The sequence below is a fragment of the Symphalangus syndactylus genome, chromosome 11, assembly GCF_028878055.3.
Source record: "Symphalangus syndactylus isolate Jambi chromosome 11, NHGRI_mSymSyn1-v2.1_pri, whole genome shotgun sequence".
In the NCBI taxonomy this organism is placed as follows: Eukaryota; Metazoa; Chordata; class Mammalia; order Primates; family Hylobatidae; genus Symphalangus; species Symphalangus syndactylus.
In genome coordinates, this window is record NC_072433.2 from 100,054,389 (window position 1) to 100,074,311 (window position 19,923).

Below are 19,923 nucleotides of genomic sequence, written 5' to 3' on the forward strand. Positions count from 1 at the left end.
GTAGAGAACAGTTCCATCATCACAGAAAAGTTCTATTAGATTCTCATAAAACTAAGTGCTTAAAATGTCTCATGAAACATTCTTAGGCCTTCACAAAAGCTCAGACAAGAGTTTGAGTTTGGATTTCTAGGAGGAGGAAACATAGTCACTCTTCTTTGTGCCCAACATTCATTGGGCAAACAAGGTAAAATATCAAACAACAGTCCCTTTCCTGTAGCCTGAGACCCACATGGCCCATGTCCACACAAGAGGACGTGGAACATGTGTACAGCATCCTCAGTGTCCCAGATAATATGCCTGCAGTAGGAATATTTCCTCTTTAAGAAAGTAACTATCTAGCTTCCTCAAGCTGAACAGGGGATATGTTGCTTCATTTAGTAAACAGACAATTTGTTTTGATTGCTTTTCTTTTTTTTTTTTTTTCTTTGAGATGGAGTCTCACTCTGTCACCCACGCTGGAGTGCAGTGGCGCGATCTCGGCTCACTGGGAGCTCCACCTCCCAGGTTCACGCCATTATCCTGCCTCAGCCTCCCGCCTCAGCCTCCAGAGTAGCTGGGACTACAGGCATCCACCACCATGCCTAGCTAATTTTTTTTTATATTTTGTATTTTTAGTAGTGACGGGGTTTCACCGTGTTAGCCAGGATGGTCTCGATCTCCTGACTTCGTGATCCGCCCGCCTTGGCCTCCTAAAGTGCTGGGATTGCAGGTGTGAGCCACCACGCCTGGCCTCAACTGACTTTATTTTCATGGTCCTTTACTAAGAGTTAAGACAAAGGGCTGAAATGCTAGCCCTAGGTGATACCAGCTCCTCGTTTCAAAGGCAGTTCATATTCCAGAGATGTGAGGACATTTCCTTATCCATGAGGTTGTATTAAGGTGGAGAAAGACCTTTCTGCTCAAAGGCAGATTGTGGGTGGACAGCAACCAGCTTCCAGGGTTATCACAGATGGATTATCTGCTTGCTTTGCTGTCTGTAAACCAGAATGATTGCTCTCTAAGCTTTGGTCTCATTTATTTTGCTTTGATAATTTCCTGAATAAAGAAGAATGTTTCTTAAAACAATACTGAACTTTTTAGAGGATGCTAAGTGTACGATACAGTCAACTACTCTGAGGCCTTGGCAAATATACTTAAGTGGTAACACTAATAAAAGAAACCTATGATGATAATAATAAGGCATAGTTTTGCTGCTTTAAACAAGCAGTAATTTAAAAACAGATAAATTTCAAAGTGATGAGGCAGAAAAAAAAAAAGTGGTCCATTCAAATTACCACCTGCTCACCAATGAGTGAACTGTAGTTATTTAAATTGACTTGTTTTCATGACAAAAAATCAGCAGCATGCCTGTAGAGCCAGAAAAATATTCATATCCTTTGACCTACAATTCCTGCTTCGGGATTTTATCCAGAGGAAAATATTCAAAAGAATGAAGATCTTATATGCATTAAATTATTCATCATAGAATTATTTTTAATATCAAAAGTCTAAATGTCTTCTAGAAAACTGAATAAATTAACAACATAAAAACTTGATGGAGGGGTTACAGCCAATTCAGAATAAATAGAGACTATTAAAAGCAACATTTTAAAACCACAACAAAATGAAGAACTAGAATGCTAGATTTATAACAATGTAAATTACATATGAATATGAATAAAAATCTGCAAGAACAAATGAATATGTAACATACCAAAAAATCGATATTATGAGTGATAGTACCTAAATGAAATAATATTTAAGATGAATATGCTAGGAGAAATATACCTGTTTACTAACATCATATTCATTACTCTTAGCTATTTGCTGGTCCAAACCGCCAGATATGCCTTGGTCCAAACTGCAAGATATGCCTTCTAAAAGCCTATTCCCTGCTTTTATTCTGAAGGTTACTCTGGATGCACTTCTACCCTGAAGTAGCTCCAAACATCCCAGTGTGCGCCTTGCGCTGTTTTCCTACCTGTACTGCAAGGCCAGCCTCAGCGCTGTGGCATTGGATTCGTATTTTCCCACCAGCATGCTCATCCTCTCGGCATTGCTTTTACATTCCTCCAGGGTTATGGTCAGGAGGTCATTTTGGGATTTGAGGTGCTCAATCCGGCTACAAAGGAAGAAAAATCAGTTTCACACTAGGGTTACAGTTAATTTGCCAATATTTCAGTTGACTCATTTATATTCAGGCCAGAAAAGCATGTGAGGATGTGGGCTTGTCAGATTAGTAGCTGACACAGTATTTTGTCAAAGAAGCAACTCTACATAAAAGTCTCACTAAACTCTGTGTGAATTACAAATAAAAAATAAGCCCCCTGGTTAAAAATAAGCCCCCAGCCATTGCCACACTCACTCCAGGTCTATCATGAGCAGGGCACAGCGCTAGGCTCTGGAGATATTTAAAGGAAAGGAGACAGTTGTGCAACCTCCAGGCCCCCGTCATGTGGAACATCTGGTGGGCTTAGATAAGTCACCCTCCACATGCAGGGATGAAAAGCAGGATGACAGCAGTCATGGCTATTTGTTAAGCCTTTGCTTTAGTGATTCTCCTAGCAGCCCTTTGAATTAAGTGTTGTTACTCCCATTTCAAATGAGGAAATGGAGGCCCAGAAACATTAAGTATCTTGCCCTGTGATTTGAACCAGGAAGTGTGACCCCAAATCCCATCCTCATAATCACAAACTACAGAGAGAACCAAAGGATCAATCAGTGAGTGAACAGGAACCTCCCCAAGCGGCCTTTAAGTGGGAAATGGACCAGGAGCTATGGATTGTACCCAAAGCTGCTTTTGGGTTACATAGTCTAGCAGCTCTAACTAGTGGTAGGATAAGCAATGGGAACTGGAAGTTTTACAGGATTCAGAACTGCAGATTCAGGGCAAATGAGTCTGTGGCAAAGTTGGCAAACAAATGAATAATATGATCCTTCAGCTTCTCCGTTTTCCATCTCAGGGTACAGATGCTCTTGATGCCAAAAGTCATTTTCCATGGACACATCTATTTGTAGTACTCTGACCACTAACTCTTGAAGAGAAAGCTTCATACACACAAACTGCAAGTGACTTGAAAAGTTAACGGGTTTGGAAGCCATTCGCTTCAAGCAACAATCTTAGACTCACGCCTTAGAGCAGAATATGGAGACACTTGCCAACATGGGAGACATCTGGTGAGTGTAGAAGAACCAAGATCACTGCCAGGCTCTGGCCATTCCAAGGTCATTTCAAGGTAAGGTGCTACAAGAATGCTTTTCTGCCACTGTTCACATTAAGACTTCTTGAAAAGAGTCCCCATTCTCCCATTTACTTTCAACTTGCTCCAGTCTACAGTCCGTCCCTGCTAATTAGATAAAACCTTTACCCAACTCATAGACCTCCATGTGGCCAAGCCCATCTCAGGGCCCTTCTGAGGCAACACCCCACTGATCTGTTACTCTTTCCTTCTTAAAGAGCTTCCCTCACTTAAGCCACGGGGGGTCTCTGCTGGTTTTCTTCCTTCCCTAGCGGCTATTTCCTCTCAGTCTCCTTTGCTAGATGCTCATTCTCTATAAAATTAGTAAGGCTTGCCATTCTCTTGGGGCTGTCCTGGGGTCCCCTCTGCTATCAACACTCCCACCCTAGGGGTGATTTCTATCCAGTCCCATGACTTTACTAGGCAGGTATGCTCTGCTGGCTCGCAACTTTCTCTAGCCCAGAGCTTTCTTCTGAGCGCCGGGCTCACATATCCAGCTGCTTTCCTGACATTTCCTTTTGCTGTCACATTGCCACCTCTAGTTTAACATTCCAAAGTGGGATTCTTGATTTTCCCTGAACCTCATCCTCCTTTATCTTCTCCATCTCAGTAAATGCCACCACCATCTACCCAACACTACACGCTAGACCAAGCTTGTCCAACCTGTGGGCTGCATGTGGCCCAACACAAATTGGTAAACTTTCTTAAAACATTACGAGATATTTTTGCCAACTTTGCCACAGACTCATTTGCCCTGAATCTGCAGTTCTGATTTTTTTTTTTTTTTTTCAGTTCATCAGCTACCGTTAGTGTTAGTGTATTTCATGTTTGGCCTGAGACATTCCTCTTCTTCCAGTGTGGCCCAGGAAGCGAAAAGATTGGACACCCCTGCACTAGACCCCTGAGGATCTTTTTTGAGACCATCCCTTTCTCTTATCCAAGTGGAACCCAGCTGCAGTCTCCACTGCTTTCAGTACCACACATGCCGTGCATGAGGCCCCTGGCCCCATCCCGCCACGGCTGCCCTGGCGCACCACAAAGATCGTGCTGCTTCCACTCTTATCCCATCCTTTCCATTCTCCACACTCAGGTAAGCTTCCAGAGTGTCAATCAGATCTTGTTCTTCCACATTCAAGAACCCTTTAATGACTTCCAAGTACACTTTGAATAAAGAGTAAAATTTGTCCCTGCCATCAAAATCCACAGCTGAGCCAGCCCCTGCTCTGCTACCTCGTCTCATGTAGCTTCTTCCCCTTACTCCATTTCAGTTCCACTGGCCTTTGGACACTTCCTCTTTCAGGCCTCATGGTTGTTAAGTGGCCATAAGAATATCAATTTGCCATATGGCTTTTTTTTTTTTTTTTTTTTAAACCCATCTCAATGTAAGCCTCCCATCTTCAGATGCCTGCCCTGAATACCCACCGAAAAATCAACCCTCCCTGGGGTCCCACACCCACGGAGCCTCACTCACTGCTAGCACAGCCATCTGAGATGGAACTGCAAGGCAGCAGCGAGGGTGGGGGAGGGGCGTCCGCCATTGCCAAGGCTTGAGTAGGTAAACAAAGTGGCCGGGAAGCTGGAACTGGGTGGAGCCCATCACAGCTCAAGGAGACCGGCCTGCCTCTGTAGACTCCACCTGTGGGGGCAGGGCATAGCTGAACAAAAGGCAGCAGACAACTTCCGCAGACTTAAACGTCCCTGTCTGACAGCTTTGAAGAGAGTAGTGGTTCTCCCAGCATGCAGTTTGAACTCTGAGAACGGACAGACTGCCTTCTCAAGTGGGTCCCTGACTTCCGAGTAGCCTAACTGGGAGACACCTCCCAGTAGGGGCCGACTGACACCTCATACAGCCGGGTGCCCCTTTGAGACGAAGCTTCCAGAGGAAGGATCAGGCAGCAACATCTGCCGTTCTGCAATATTTGCTGTTCTGCAGCCTCCACTGGTGATACCCAGGTAAACAGGGTCTGGAGTGGACCTCTAGCAAACTCTAACAGACCTGCAGCTGAGGGTCCTGACTATCAGAAGGAAAACTAACAAACAGAAAGGACATCCACAACAAAACGCCATCTGTACATCACCATCATCAAAGACCAAAGGTAGATAAAACCACAAAGATAGGGAGAAACCAGAGCAGAAAAGCTGAAAATTCTAAAAATCAGAGTGCCTCTTCTCCTCCAAAGGAAGACAGCTCCTCGCCAGCAATGAAACAAAGCTGGACAGAGAATGACTTTGATGAGCTGACAGAAGAAGGCTTCAGATAATTGGTAATAACAAACTTCTCCAAGCTAAAGGAGGATGTTCGAGCCCATCGCAAAGAAGCTAAAAACCTTGAAAAAAGATTAGACGAATGGCTAACTAGAATAAATAGCGAAAACAAGTCTTTAAATGACCTGAAAGAGCTGAAAACCGTAGCACGAGAACTACAAGATGCATGCGAAAGCTTCAGTAGCTGATTTGATCAAGTGGAAGAAGGCATATCAGGAACTGAAGATCAAATGAATGAAATGAAGTGAGAAGAGAAGTTTAGAGAAAAATGAGTAAAAAGAAATGAACAAACCCTCCAAGAAATATGGGACTGAGAGGTGACAACGTGCTAGCAGCCCTCGCTTGCTCTTGGCACCTCCTCGGCCTTGGCATCTACTCTGGCCATGCTCTAGGAGTGCTTCAGCCCACCACTGCGCTGTGGGGGCCCCTCTCTGGGCTGGCAGAGGCAGGAGCCGGCTCCCTCTGCTTGCTGGGAAGTGTGGAGGGAGACATGCAGGTGGGAACCAGGGCTGTGCGTGGCACTCATGGGCCAGCGCGAGTTCCGGGTGGGCATGGGCTCAGCAGGCCCCGCACTTGGAGCGGCCGGCCGGTGCCGCCGGCCCAGGGCAGTGAGGGGCGTAGCACCCAGGCCAGCAGCTGCGGAGGGTGCGCTGGGTCCCCCAGCACTGCCAGCCTGCTCGCACCACACTCGAATTCTCGCTGGGCCTCAGCTGCCTCCCCGCAGGGCAGGGCTTGGGACCTGCAGCCTGCCATGCCGGAGCCCCTCTCACCCCCTGTGGGCTCCTGTGCAGCCCAAGCCTCCGTGACCGGTGTTGCCCCCTGCTCCGAGGCGCCCGGTCCCATCGACCGCCCAAGGGCTGAGGAGTGTGGGCGCATGGCACGGGACTGGCGGGCAGCTCCGCCTGTGGTCCCAGCATGGGATCCACTAGGCAAAGCCAGCTGGGCTCCTGAGTCGGGTGGGGTCTTGGAGAACTTTTATGTCTAGCTGGAGGATTGTAAATGCACCAGTCAGCACTCTGTGTCTAGCTCAAGGTTTGTAAATGCACCAGTCAGCACCCTGTCAAAACAGACCAATCAGCTCTCTGTAAAATGGACCAATCAGCAGTATGTGGGTGGGGCCAGATAAGGGAATAAAAGCAGGCTGCCCGAGCCAGCAGTGGCAACCCTCTCGGGTCCCCTTCCACGCTGTGGAAGCTTTGTTCTTTCGCTCTGCACAGTAAATCTTGCTGCTGCTGACTCCTTGGGTCCGCGCCGCCTTTAAAAGCTGTAACACTTACCGCAAAGGTCTGCAGCTTCACTCCTGAAGCCAGCGAGACCACGATCCCATGAGAAGGAACAAACAACTCCAGACATGCCCCCTTTAAGAGCTGTAACACTCACTGCGAAGGTCTGCAGCTTCACTACTGAAGCCAGCGAGAACATGAACCCACCAGAAGGAAGAAACTCTAGACAAGTCTGAACATCAGAAGGAACAAACTCCGGACACACCATCTTTAAGAACTGTAACACTCAACACAAGGGTCCGTGGCTTCATTCTTGAAGTCAGCGAGATCAAGAACCCACCAATTCTGGACACAGGACTATGTGAAAAGACCAAATCTACATCTGATTGGTGTACCTGAAAGTGATGGGCAGAATGGAACCAAGCTGGAAAACACTCTGCAGGATATTATCCAGGAGAACTTCCCCAACCTAGTGAAGCTGGCCAACATTCACATTCAGGAAATACAGAGAATGCCACAAAGACACTCCTCGAGAAGAGCAACTCCAAGACACATAATTGTCAGATTTACCAAAGTTGAAATGAAGGAAAAAAATCGTAAGGGCAGCCAGAGAAAAAGTTCTGGTTACCCACAAAGGGAAGCCCATCAGACTAATAGGTGATCTCCTGGTAGAAACTCTACAAGCCAGAAGACAGTGGGGGCCAATATTCAACATTCTTAAAGAAAAGAATTTTCAACCCAGAATTTCATATCCAGCCAAACTAAGCTTAATGAGTGAAGAATAAATAAAATCCTTTACAGACGAACAAATGCTGAGAGATTCTGTCACCACCAGGCCTGCCTTACAAGAACTCCTAAAGGAAGCACTAAACATGGAAAGGAAGAACCGGTACCAGTCACTGCAAAAACATGCCAAATTGTAAAGACCATCCATGCTAGGAAGAAACTGCATCAACTAACGAGCAAAATAACCAGCTAACATCATAATGACAGGATCAAATTCACACATAACAATATTAACCTTAAATGTAAATGGGCTAAATGCTCCAATTAAAAGACAGACTGGCAAACTGGATACAGAGTCAAGACCCATCAGTGTGCTGTATTCAGGAGACCCATCTCACGAGCAGAGACACATATAGGCTCAAAATGAAGGGATGGAGGAAGATCTATCAAGCAAATGGAAAACAAAAAAAAAAGCACAGGTTGCAATCCTAGTCTCTGATAAAACAGACTTTAAACCAACAAAGATCAAAAGGGACAAAGAAGGCCATTACAAAATGGTAAAGGGATCAATTCAACAAGAAGAGCTAACTATCCTAAATATATATGCACCCAATACAGGAGCACCCAGATTCATAAAGCAAGTCCTTAGAGACCTACAAAGAGACTTAGACTCCCACACAATAATAATGGAGACTTTAACACCCCACTGTCAACATTAGACAGATCAACAAGACAGAAAGTTAACAAGGATAACCAAGAAATGAACTCAGTTCTCCACCAAGCAGACTGAGCTGACATCTAGAGAACTCTCTACTCCAAATCAACAGAATATACACTCTTCTCAGCACCACATCACACTTACTCCAAAATTGACCACATAGTTGGAATTAAAGCACTCCTCAGCAAATGTAAAAGAACAGAAATTATAACAAACTGTCTCTCAGACCACAGTGCAATCAAACTAGAACTCAGGATTAAGAAACTCACTCAAAACTGCTCAACTACATGGAAACTGAACAACCTGCTCCTGAATGACTACTGGGTACATAATGAAATGAAGGCAGAAATAAAGATGTTCTTTGAAACCAATGAGAACAAAGACACAATGTACCAGAATCTCTGTTACACATTTAAAGCAGTGTGTAGAGGGAAATTTATAGCACTAGATGCCTACAAGAGAAAGCAGGAAAGATCTAAAATCGACACCCTAACATCACAATTAAAATAACTAGAGAAGCAAGAGCAATCACATTCAAAAGCTAGCAGAAGGCAAGAAATAACTAAGATCAGAGCAGAACTGAAGGAGATAGAGACACAAAAAACCCTTCAAAAAATTAATGAATCCAGGAGCTGGTTGTTTGAAAAGATCAACAAAATAGATAGACTGCTAGCAAGACTAATAAAGAAGAAAAGAGAGAAGAAACAAATAGGTGCAATAAAAAATGATAAAGGGGATACCACCACTGATCCCACAAAAACACAAACTACCATCAGAGAATACTATAAACACCTCTACACAAATAAACTAGAAAATCTAGAAGAAATGGATAAATTCCTGGACACGTACACCTTCCCAAGACTAAACCGGGAAGAAGTTGAATCCCTGAATAGACCAATAACAGCTTCTGAAATTGAGGCAATAATTAATAGCCTATCAACCAAAAGAAGTACAAGACCAGACAGATTCACAGCTGAATTCTACCAGAGGTACAAGGAGGAGCTGGAACCATTCCTTCTGAAACTATTCCAATCAACAGAAAAAGAGGGAATCCCCCCTAACTCATTTTATGAGGCGAGCATCATCCTGATACCAAAGCCTGGCAGAGACACAACAACAAAAAAAAGAATTCTAGACCAATATCCCTGATGAACATCGATGCAAAGACCTCAATAAAATACCGGCAAACTGAATCCAGCGGCACATCAAAAAGCTTATCCACCATGATCACGTGGGCTTCATCTCTGGGATGCAAGGCTGGTTCAACAAATGAAAATTAATAAACGTTAATCCATCATTTAAACAGAACCAAAGACAAAAACCACATGATTATCTCAATACATGCAGAAAAGGCCTTTGACAAAATTCAACATGCTAAAAACTTCATGCTAAAAACTCTCAATAAACTAGGTATTGATGGGATGTATCTCAAAATAATAAGAGCTATTTATGACAAACCCACAGACGATATCATACTGAATGGGCAAAAAGTGGAAGCATTCCCTTTGAAAACTGGCACAAGACCGGGATGCCCTCTCTCACCACTCCTATTCAACACAGTGTTGGAAGTTCTGGTCAGGGCAATCAGGCAAGAGAAAGAAAGAAAGGGTATTCAATTAGGAAAAGAGGAAGTCAAATTGTCCCTGTTTGCAGATGACATGATTGCATATTTAGAAAACCTCATCGTCTCAGCCCCAAATCTCCTTAAGCTGATAAGCAACTTCAGCAAAGTCTCAGGATACAGAATCAATGTGCAAAAATCACAAGCATTCCTAGACACCAATAACAGACAAACAGAGATCCAAATCATGAGTGAACTCCTATTCACAATTGCTTCAAAGAGAATAAAATACCTAGGAATCCAACTTACAAGGGATGTGAAGGACCTCTTCAAGGAGAACTACAAACCACTGCTCAATGAAATAAAAGAAGAACAAACAAATGGAAGAACATTCCATGCTAATGGATAGGAAGAATCAATATTGTGAAAATGGCCATACTGCCCAAGGTAATTTATAGATTCAATGCCATCCCCATCAAGCTACCAATGAATTTCTTCACAGAATTGGAAAAAACTACTTTAAAGTTCATATGGAAGCAAAAAAGAGCCCGCATGGCCAAATCAATCCTAACCCAAAAGAACAAAGCTGGAGGCATCATGCTACGTGACTTCAAGCTATACTACAAGGCTACAGTAACCAAAACAGCATGGTACTGGTACCAAAACAGAGATATAGACCAATGGAACAGAACAGAGCCTTCAGAAATAATACCACACATCTACAACCATCTGATCTTTGACAAACCTGACAAAAACACGCAATGGGGAAAGGATTCCCTATTTAATAAATGGTGCTGGGAAAACTGGCTAGCCATATGTAGAAAGCTGAAACTGGATCCCTTCCTTACACCTTATATAAAAATTAATTCAAGATGGATTAAAGACTTAAATGTTAGATCTAAAACCATAAAACCCCTAGAAGAAAACCTAGGCAATACCATTCAGGACATAGGCATAGGCAAGGACTTCATGACTAAAACACCAAAAGCAATGGCAACAAAAGCCAAAATTGACAAATGGGATCTAATTAAACTAAAGAGCTCCTGCACAGCAAAAGAAACTACCATCAGAGTGAACAGGCAACCTACAGAATGGGAGAAAAGTTTTACAATCTACCCATGTGACAAAGGGCTAATATCTATAATCTACAAACAACTTAAACAAATTTACAAGAAAAAATGAACCCCATCAAAAAGTGAACGAAGGATATGAACAGACATTTCTCAAAAGAAGACATTTATGCAGCCAACAGACACATGAAAAAATGCTCAGCATCACTGGTCATCAGAGAAATGCAAATCAAAACCACAATGAGATAGCATCTCACACCAGTTAGAATGGCCATCATTAAAAAGTCAGGAAACAACAGGTGCTGGAGATGATGTGGAGAAATAGGAACACTTTTACACTGTTGGTGGGACTGTAAACTAGTTCAACCATTGTGGAAGACAGTGTGGCGATTCCTCAGGGATCTAGAACTAGAAATACCATTTGACCCAGCCATCTCATTACTGAGTATATACCTAAAGGATTATAAATCATGCTGCTATAAAGACACATGCACGCGTATGTTTATTGTGGCACTATTCACAATAGCAAAGACTTGGAACCAACCCAAATGTCCATCAACGACAGACTGGATTAAGAAAATGTGGCACACATACACCATGGAATACTATGCAGCCATAAAAAAGGATGATTCCATGTCCTTTGTAGGGACATGGATAAAGCTAGAAACCATCATTCTGAGCAAACTATCACATGGACAGAAAACCAAACACCACATGTTCTCACTCACAGGTGGGAATTGAACAATGAGAACACCTGGACACACGGTGGGGAAAATCACACACTGGGGCCTGTCGTGGGGTGGGAGGAGCAGGGAGGGATAGCATTAGGAGATATACCTAATGTAAATGACGAGTTAATGGGTGCAGCACACCAACATGGCACATGTATACCTATGTAAAAAACCTGCACATTGTGCACATGTACCCTAGAAGTTAAAGTATAATTAACAACAACAACAACAAAAAAAAAAAAAAGAAAGAAAAGAAAAATCAACCCTCCCAGAGCTTCTGCTGGTGTCCTATTTATTTCCTTCTTGGATCTTATCATCTTATTTGTTTTCTCTTTGGTCTATTTTCCCTAACAGAATATAAGCTCCATGAGAGCAGGGACCCTATCTGTTTTACTTTGCTTTGCATGCCACATAGCCTAGCATATAGCAGATGCTTAACAGAGATTTGCTAAAGAAGGAAAACATTTTGGTGGGTAGGGATGACGCCCCTCCCCTGCCAATCACGAAGTTAAAGGCTAACATACTTTGAGAGTAATAGGCCTCCAACTTTGAGGTAGTTAAAATAGCAGACATCAGGATATACTGGTAGCTTATTTCTAAGAACCCCCAGGTTCCCGCAGCAGCTAGGATCACAGAGATGACAATGGAGTTGAGGTCAAAGGGTAGGGGTTGGAATTCTGTCTCAGCTACTTAATAGCTCTGGATTTAAGGCAAGTCACTCAACTTGGGACTTCAAAGCCTTTGTTTTCTCATTTGCAAAACAGGACTACTCTACCCTCACAAGTTGAGGATTAAGTGGCTGGCTGTGAGAGCCCTTTGTAAGCTGTTAAACACCATAATAACATGAGCTACCAGCAAAGTATTTCCCCCTTCTTTGGTCTCTCTTGGGTGTATATAACGGAGTAGAAAGCAACTCCCCTATTCGAGTTCAGCCACAAATCGAACTTGTTAAAATCCAGAATCTGGAGAGAGGAGATCCTCACTAAATCGAGGTCCCCTTGAAGGCATCTGACTTCATTAAATTGCAAAGGGCATATCTGATTCAATTTTTAAGCACTCCCAGGGCAGTGATACCAAAAAGACTGCTTCTTTACTGCCACTAAGTAATCATCAGGATTATCACTCTTAAGTATTCTGGATTTAATAAGGAAACCATTTAATTTCAAGATTTAAAATGACCTAGATTGCCAATTACCTTAGTTCTCAAGAACTATATTAAACAGCTTCAATGAGGGAGGACTAACATGATAATTCAATTTATTCTGGTTTGCCATACACAAAAGGAATGGAATTAAGCAACAGTGGATGGGGAATGGTATCCCTATTTCTTCCTGGTTAGCTCGTAAGCCTTTCAAATTCTTACAGTGCTCTCCCACTAAAGATTGGTAGGTCAAGGCAGCCACAGCACACTCGGATGAGAGTCAACAGTCCATTCTGCCACTGCAGAACCAGTTCTGAGGCCAAGTGGTTTCCATGGTTTGGCCCTGGTCCTTCTTTGCTTTGTTAGCAACTCCCTCATCACTGGCATGACACATAAGAGAGTCTTTGCCAACAGGCAAAAGGGCAAACTGAAACTACCTCTTTTGTAAGACTTTTGTAAGAATCCAATAAAATGGGGTATATGGTAAAATTACTCTAGGTAGGACAGTTAGGATAGGATGTAGGGACCCAAGACTGAGCACATTTGCAAAGAGCATAAATAAAACTAGGCAACCATCAGGAAGATGATCTAGACCAGCATGCCTGGTCGATGCCAGGAACGGCTCTACCAGATTGCCTGTGCTGGTTCCAGTAGCTCCAAGTGCCTCTAGGATGCTGAGTCAACATTCCAGAACTTCCTTCCGTGGTTCTCTGCAGCACAGGCCTGCATGCTTGGCAGCTACCTGTGACTTACTTGCCATTCTGTAGGGACTGCTCCAAGGACTCACTATGTAATTTGCAAGGTCCAGTGTGAAATGAAAAAGTGGGGTCCCTTGTTTAACAGTATTAAGAATTTAAAATGGTGACAGCAGAGCAATGAAGCAAGTATGGCACCTTTCTAAGCATAAGGCCCATGTGAATGCCAGGTCACAGCCATGACGGCAGCTCAGACTGTTGTGAGCACTCCTCTGATGACCAAGGTGGTAGGAACTTCCAACCCCACCACCTGACAGTACTGGTCTATGTCATAATACATAAGCCACCTTGAACAGATCTTTGGAAAGAGAAGTGAGGAGTAGCAGCTCCTCTCCGCCCCAGAATCAAATCGATAGGATCTCTCCTCACCTATTCAGCCGTTCTGTTTCCACCTCAAACTCTCTAATCTTGCTTTCTGAGATGGCAGATCCATGTGAGTAGAGTGTTTGGAAAATCTCTTGGATATTGGAACAGTCCTGAAGTGAGTGGGCCAGGTGTTCAGCCACACTGCTGGATACCTGCAAAAAGAAGCATTAATTCCCCTTTGGAATGTATCATTTCAGAGATGCATGCTTTGCTTGCAAAATAATTTAAAGCTGATATTCCTTGAGAATCGGGGACTGGGAGGATGGTTACACTGACGGTTCTCAGTTTGTAGGATAGAATCCTAGTATGAAAAGTTAACTAATAAATACTATAAAAGCAGTAGCAAAAAAAACCAGGATCAAAATATGGCTCCTTCCCCAAGCACATGGTGCTGGGCAGCCAGGATGGGCAGATCATGCCTTCTTGGAGTTCCTTAAATTCTGAATGTTGAACAGAGTCAGGATTTCTTTCCCTTATCCTGAATTCCCTGCCACACCAGGCCACTGTTTTTGGTTTCTGTAGCCCAGGAGAGGGGCTGACTCCTTCATTTTCACAATTTGGCTTTGTCACGGAATCTGAATGCATGCATTTTTGCTCAGTGTAAAATTCTAAATTAGGGCCTTAAAATGCTATTCAGGCTGTCTCTGCCTCTGAGGATCAAAGAGCTGGCTCTCTAAGCCTTATCCCCAATCCTAAAAGATCCCTTAAAGAAATGAAACTACTCCTTTTCACCATCCATCAGCTCTTACAGTCCCAGGGGGTTCTCAGACTCCACAGATGAAAACTCTGGAACTAAACTGAAGGTTCTGGTCTTTCCTACCACTAGGCTAGGCTTCAAAGACAACATTCCTCCTCAGTGGAGAGCACGTCGCTTTCAAGATGGATGTGCAAAAGGCAGTTATTTTAGAGCTCTTGGTCTCTGGGGTAGCAGGGTGATATAAGACAGATACGTCAAGACTTTCATCTATATCACCAAGAACTGGACCTAAATCATTTGTTTCTGAATGGTTTCAAGGAAAGGAAAAAAAATCTCCCTTAAAGCTGAAGAAGTAATTCACCATATGAATGGAAATCATCATACATTTTAATTTAATCCTTTGGAAGGAAATCAGGTAGGATTTACTATTATAACTAACTGGTTTATTGGAGATAGACTTTAGAAGTTCTTCTGTCATCTATAATCCATTGTCTGTGTAGCTCTGCCGGGTACTTTCTTGCCTTGCTTCTCGTGAATACTCACCCCTATGCTACTGATTTCAGAGCCCAGGACTGGCCGATCAGATGATGACGATTCGGACCTTGTCTTTGATAGCTTCACCCTCTCAGCAATCTTAAAAAAGAAAACAAAACATTATAGAAAACAACACACGATTCCTCAGATAAACTGTTGGGACTACATTTATACAGGGCTACTTTTTAGCCATGTCAACTAAATGATTAAAGAACTTCTTAAGAACAGCTCACTTGTCCAATTTTTCTACCACCAGCTAAAGCCAGGGCCTTTCAACTTCAGCACTGCTGATATTTTGGCTTGGATAATTCTTTTTATGGGGCTCTGTCCTGTGCATTGTAGGACATTTAGCAGCATCTCTGGCCTCTAGCCACAAGATGCCAGTAGCACTCCAATTGTGACCATCAAAAATGTCTCCAGACATTGCCAAATGTCCCCTGGAGGATGAAATCACTTCTGGTTAGAAAACACTGGTTTAACCTAACTTACTAAACTTGATAGTTAAGAATCAACCTTACTGTGGTGGCTAGTAGAGCTACCAGGCAAGCCAACAGGCATAACTTTAATCATATGAGGCAGACTCAACATACGTACTGGGGGGCTGTGGCAGCGAATGACGGGGCTCCTTCTCACAGCTGCCACAGCCTGTCCATCATAATCTATTTTTCCTTTTTTGTGGCAGAGCTGTCAGTCTTGTGAGTGGGGAGATCATTGGTTCATTACTCAAGGTCCCCGACTGGGCTGAACCTTAGTCTTTGAGAGCAACCCTGTCCTCTGTGAAGTACTGGAGCACTTGACAAAACGTCTCACTCTCCATAATGACTTGTCAGCTGTGACATTCTCCAGCTGGCTGATTAATGAGAGCTGGCGTCCAGGTTGCAGCTGAGAGAGACTTAAAAACTATTAGTGGGTTATCTCTCCTTGCAGCTCCTGCATAGAAGGCCTGAGTAAGGTCCCAGGGGAAGCCCCTTGGGCTGTCTCAGCTAAGGGCATGCCTGTACAGTGGCTAGGATGAGCCTGGTGCTTCCAGATAACAGGAGGTGTTCCCGCTCATCGGGTCCATCCCCAGGAACTCACCTTGGCGATGGGAATGTCATTGCTGCTGCTGCTTGTGCTCAGCTCCCCAGTGCTGGGGTTAATCGGGCGGTTGGTGGAAGTGAGGCGGCCAGGGCTGGAGGGACCTGTGGCCTGCACGCTCTGTAGTCGAGTTTGAAGCTCTCTGACCTGAAATCATAATGCTTTTAGACATAGTTGGTGGTTTCCCTGGCTAAAGAGCAAAAAAGCCAGATGGGTAGGTGGTGGGGCTTTCATTTACATTGAGGGATCAGCCCATTGAAAAGCTAGGTTGGTTGAGTCCACATAAAAGTCATTATATTCTTTTTTTTGGACTAATAATTTTTTTTAATGAATCAGTTTCTTAAATCACATGTAATACAAAAAGTAGAGTTATAAACCAAAGTGATGATATTACTAGTTTTTATATTTGCCTAAGAGTCACCATATTCTTAACGGAATCTGCCACGGACCATCAACTATTCTTCACAAGCATGAGGTGAACATATTACATAAGGCACTGGAAGCTTCCAGGATGGATGACCATCTTTTTTTATTTTTATTTTTTTGAGACAGGGTCTTGCTCTGTTGCCCAGGCTGGAATGCAGTGGTGCAACCATGGCTCACAGTAGCCTTAATCTCCTGGGCTCAAGGGATCCTCCCGCCTCAGCCTCCTGAGCAGCTGGGCCTAGGTGCACACACCACACCTGGCTAATTTTAAAATTTCTTTGTAAAGATAGGGTCTCGCTATGTTGCCAGGGCTGGTCTTGAACTCCTGCACTCAAGCGATTCTCCTTCCTCAGCCTCCCAAAGTGCTGGGATTACCGGCATGAGCCACTGTGCCCAGCCACTGGATAACTACTTTTAAGGAATGTTTATTCTTTCAGCCCCGCTTGCCTGACTGTGCTGGGGACCCAGGATGAAATCACCTCTCATGGAATCATCATTTCAGAGCCCAGAGGAGAGAGGAATGATTTCCACACAAGTGCACTTGAGTGTTATAAATTTCTATCTCAAGTGTTACGGGAAGCAGAAAAAGGGAAGAATGTAACTCTAGCTGAAGTCATCCAGAGAAAGCTGAACGAAGACAGTGGTACTTGAGCAATCTTAAAGGAGAACAAGTGAGGAGATGGCTTTAGTGGTGATACGCTTGGGGTGTGAGAGTAGGGGGGTGAACAGGTGCTAGGATGATATGCTATGTTTGAAGAGGTGCAAGTTATTCAATACGTGTGGTTTAGAAGAGGTGTCTGCATTGGGGAAAATATTAGGCTAAGAGAAGAGACATTGATGGAGCCAGCACCTTTTCCCCAAGTTACCTACAGATGAGATTTTCCCTGGGATAGTAGGTAGGAATGTCTAAATAGTCCTTCTATATAAAAAAGAAACACAGGACCCTCTAAGTTACATTTAAAACGCACATTTACCTGCACAGAAATTAAATGTCCAAATCCTGCTTCTCTATAGTTACAACTCTGTGACTTCCAAAGAGAGAAATATTCCAAGTAGCTGAAGAGAGTTGCTAGAGATTGGTCTTTTATAACCCTGGTCACAGTTTCAGCACGAGAGTGCAGTGTCTACCTGAAGGGGCAAACTACAACACCCAATCGTCCTTACAAATGGACATCAGACTTTGTCGGGCTGGGAAGAGTCAGCACTAGGAAATTTAAGACAGGGCTTTCTAAACAGAATAGTGTACTAGAATCCCCCAGAGGGCTTGTTAAAACAGATTCCAGGGCCCTACCCCAGGGATTCTGATTTAGCAGGGTCTGGATGAAGCCCAAGATCTGCATGTCTAATAAGCTCCCAAAAGATGCTGATGCTGCCAGTCGGGGACCATACCTTGAACAGCACTGACCTAAGGAACTTCCAAGGCCACAAAGCACTTTAATCCCACAGACAGGAAGAGTGGAGCCATGCCCCGGTGCTAGCACTGCTGCCAAAAGCCTTCTAGACAAGGGCAGAGAACAGGCACACGGCCCCTTCTCTAAAAGGCACTGGAAAGCTTTTCATATTAAATGTCTAGGATGTCTCCATCTTGCTAACTTGGGAACCAAAAGTAATTGAAATTTCAATAATTCATCAACATATTAGAAGCTAAAATAGGAAAATTCCCTCAAAGCAAATTGCATTCAATAGTGGAACAGCTCAAAAGTGCCTAATGCTCTGCCATGGGTTCCAGTAACGGAGGATCGATGGAAATGCTTGCTGTCCTCAAAACAGACCAGACACAGGGCTAAACTCAGAATAGCCTAAAGAATAGGAAACTATATCCCTGTAGAAGCCAAATGGTACTGCTGATGAAGGATTACAGGACTCGTTCTGAAATGGTCCCTGACAAACCAAAAATGGGTACAGGGGCGGATACCTCATTACGCCACAAAGAGAGACTGGGCAAAGAGAGAGGGCTCATTCATTTCCCCAGGGACTGGGGGAAACCTCCCGGTGGAGATCGTGAATTTCAGTTTTTACTGCTGATGAGTCTGATAAGGTCCTGAATAATTAACAATGTTAACACCACTCCAAACCCAAATGGTGTCTGAATTGCACTCAAGACAATCAGTGGTCTGTTCTTAGAATCCCTACTGGCCTACTCATCTTGCTTTTTTGTATATCTCTATTTAAAAAAAAAATACAGATAAAAAAATTCCTGGGCAATTTATAAAGACTTTATTAAAACTATCCATGTTTTAAAAACATTTCTTCTTCTAATCACAAAGGTAAAACATGCTCATTGTGGAAAATGTAGATGACACTAAAACATAAAAACAGTCAAAGTGCTTATGTTCTTTCTTACTCTACAGAGGCAATTACCTCTAATCATTTTCCTTGCTATGTATGTGCACACATGTGCTTAAAATAATTTCTAAATCTAAATATCTACTTTTGCTTTAAAAACTTTGGACCCAGAGAATGTCTTTGAAAACTAAAGATGATAAACATGTTTATTTTGGGCTATGCTTTATTATTTAATGATAATTGCTAGCCAGTGGAAACAAACCCAGCTGAAGGGAGTGCAGTGTGCCTGTCAGGGAAAGAAAGACAGCTGGTTAAGTGGCCTTCTCCCCCGTATTTTGATTTGAGAGTAAGAATCTTAATTTACAGGAATAAATGCAAGAAATGAAGGCTAAAGCCAATATGCTGAGTCAGCTTAGGCATGGCTTGGGAAAGGCAGAAACATAGTTAATAGACTTCTCACTTTTATTCTCACCCATTGTAGTGGGTTGGATTATGTCTCCCCCAAAAGATATGTCCAAATTTGAATCTTCAGTACCCGTGAATGTGAGCTCATCTCAGAATAGGGTCTTTGTAGATATAACTAAATTAACGATCTCAAGGCAAGGTAATCTGATTTGGGTGGGCCCTATGTGCAATGACTGGGGTTCTTTTAACAGAAAAGGAAGGGATATTTAAGACAAAGACATAGAGACACAGGGAAGAAGGTCCTGTGAAGATGAAAGCAGAGATTGGACACAGGTCAAAAAGCACCAAGAGCTATCAGAAGTTCGAAGAGGCAAGGAAGGATTCTCTTTCAAAGCCCTTTGAGGGAGTGTGGCTCTGCTAACACCTTCAGTTTGGACTCCTAGACTCCAGAACTATGAGAGTTTGTAGTAATTCAAATACTCCTTCTTCACTGAAGATTTATTTTTTTGAGACAGGGTCTCATTATGTTATGTTGCCCAAGATGGCCTCTATCTCATGGGCTCAAGGGATTTTCCCGTTTTAGCCTCCCAAGTGGCTGGGACTACAGGGGCATGCCACTGCACATGGCTATTTTTATTGAAGGAAGTATGTTTCTCTCTACAGAATACATATTTTGGAGTCAAGAGATAGCCAAGAACCAAGGGTAACCTGAGGGAGGGACTGA

The 19,923-nt window shown here is 43.4% G+C and overlaps 1 protein-coding gene across 3 annotated transcripts in view; it reads right to left on the bottom strand.

Moving 5' to 3' along the window:
• The window catches only part of MCC (MCC regulator of WNT signaling pathway), a 470,217-nt gene that overhangs the window by 46,056 nt on the left and 404,238 nt on the right, over nt 1-19,923 (bottom strand). For all 3 annotated transcript variants that reach the window (XM_055298398.2, XM_063612914.1, XM_055298399.2), the window contains 4 exons: nt 16,083-16,229; nt 15,015-15,104; nt 13,778-13,926; nt 1,961-2,101 (listed from right to left, as the gene is read on the bottom strand). In XM_055298398.2, coding sequence (XP_055154373.1) covers nt 1,961-2,101; nt 13,778-13,926; nt 15,015-15,104; nt 16,083-16,229 — 527 coding nt within the window. The remainder of the gene's footprint in view (nt 1-1,960; nt 2,102-13,777; nt 13,927-15,014; nt 15,105-16,082; nt 16,230-19,923) is intronic.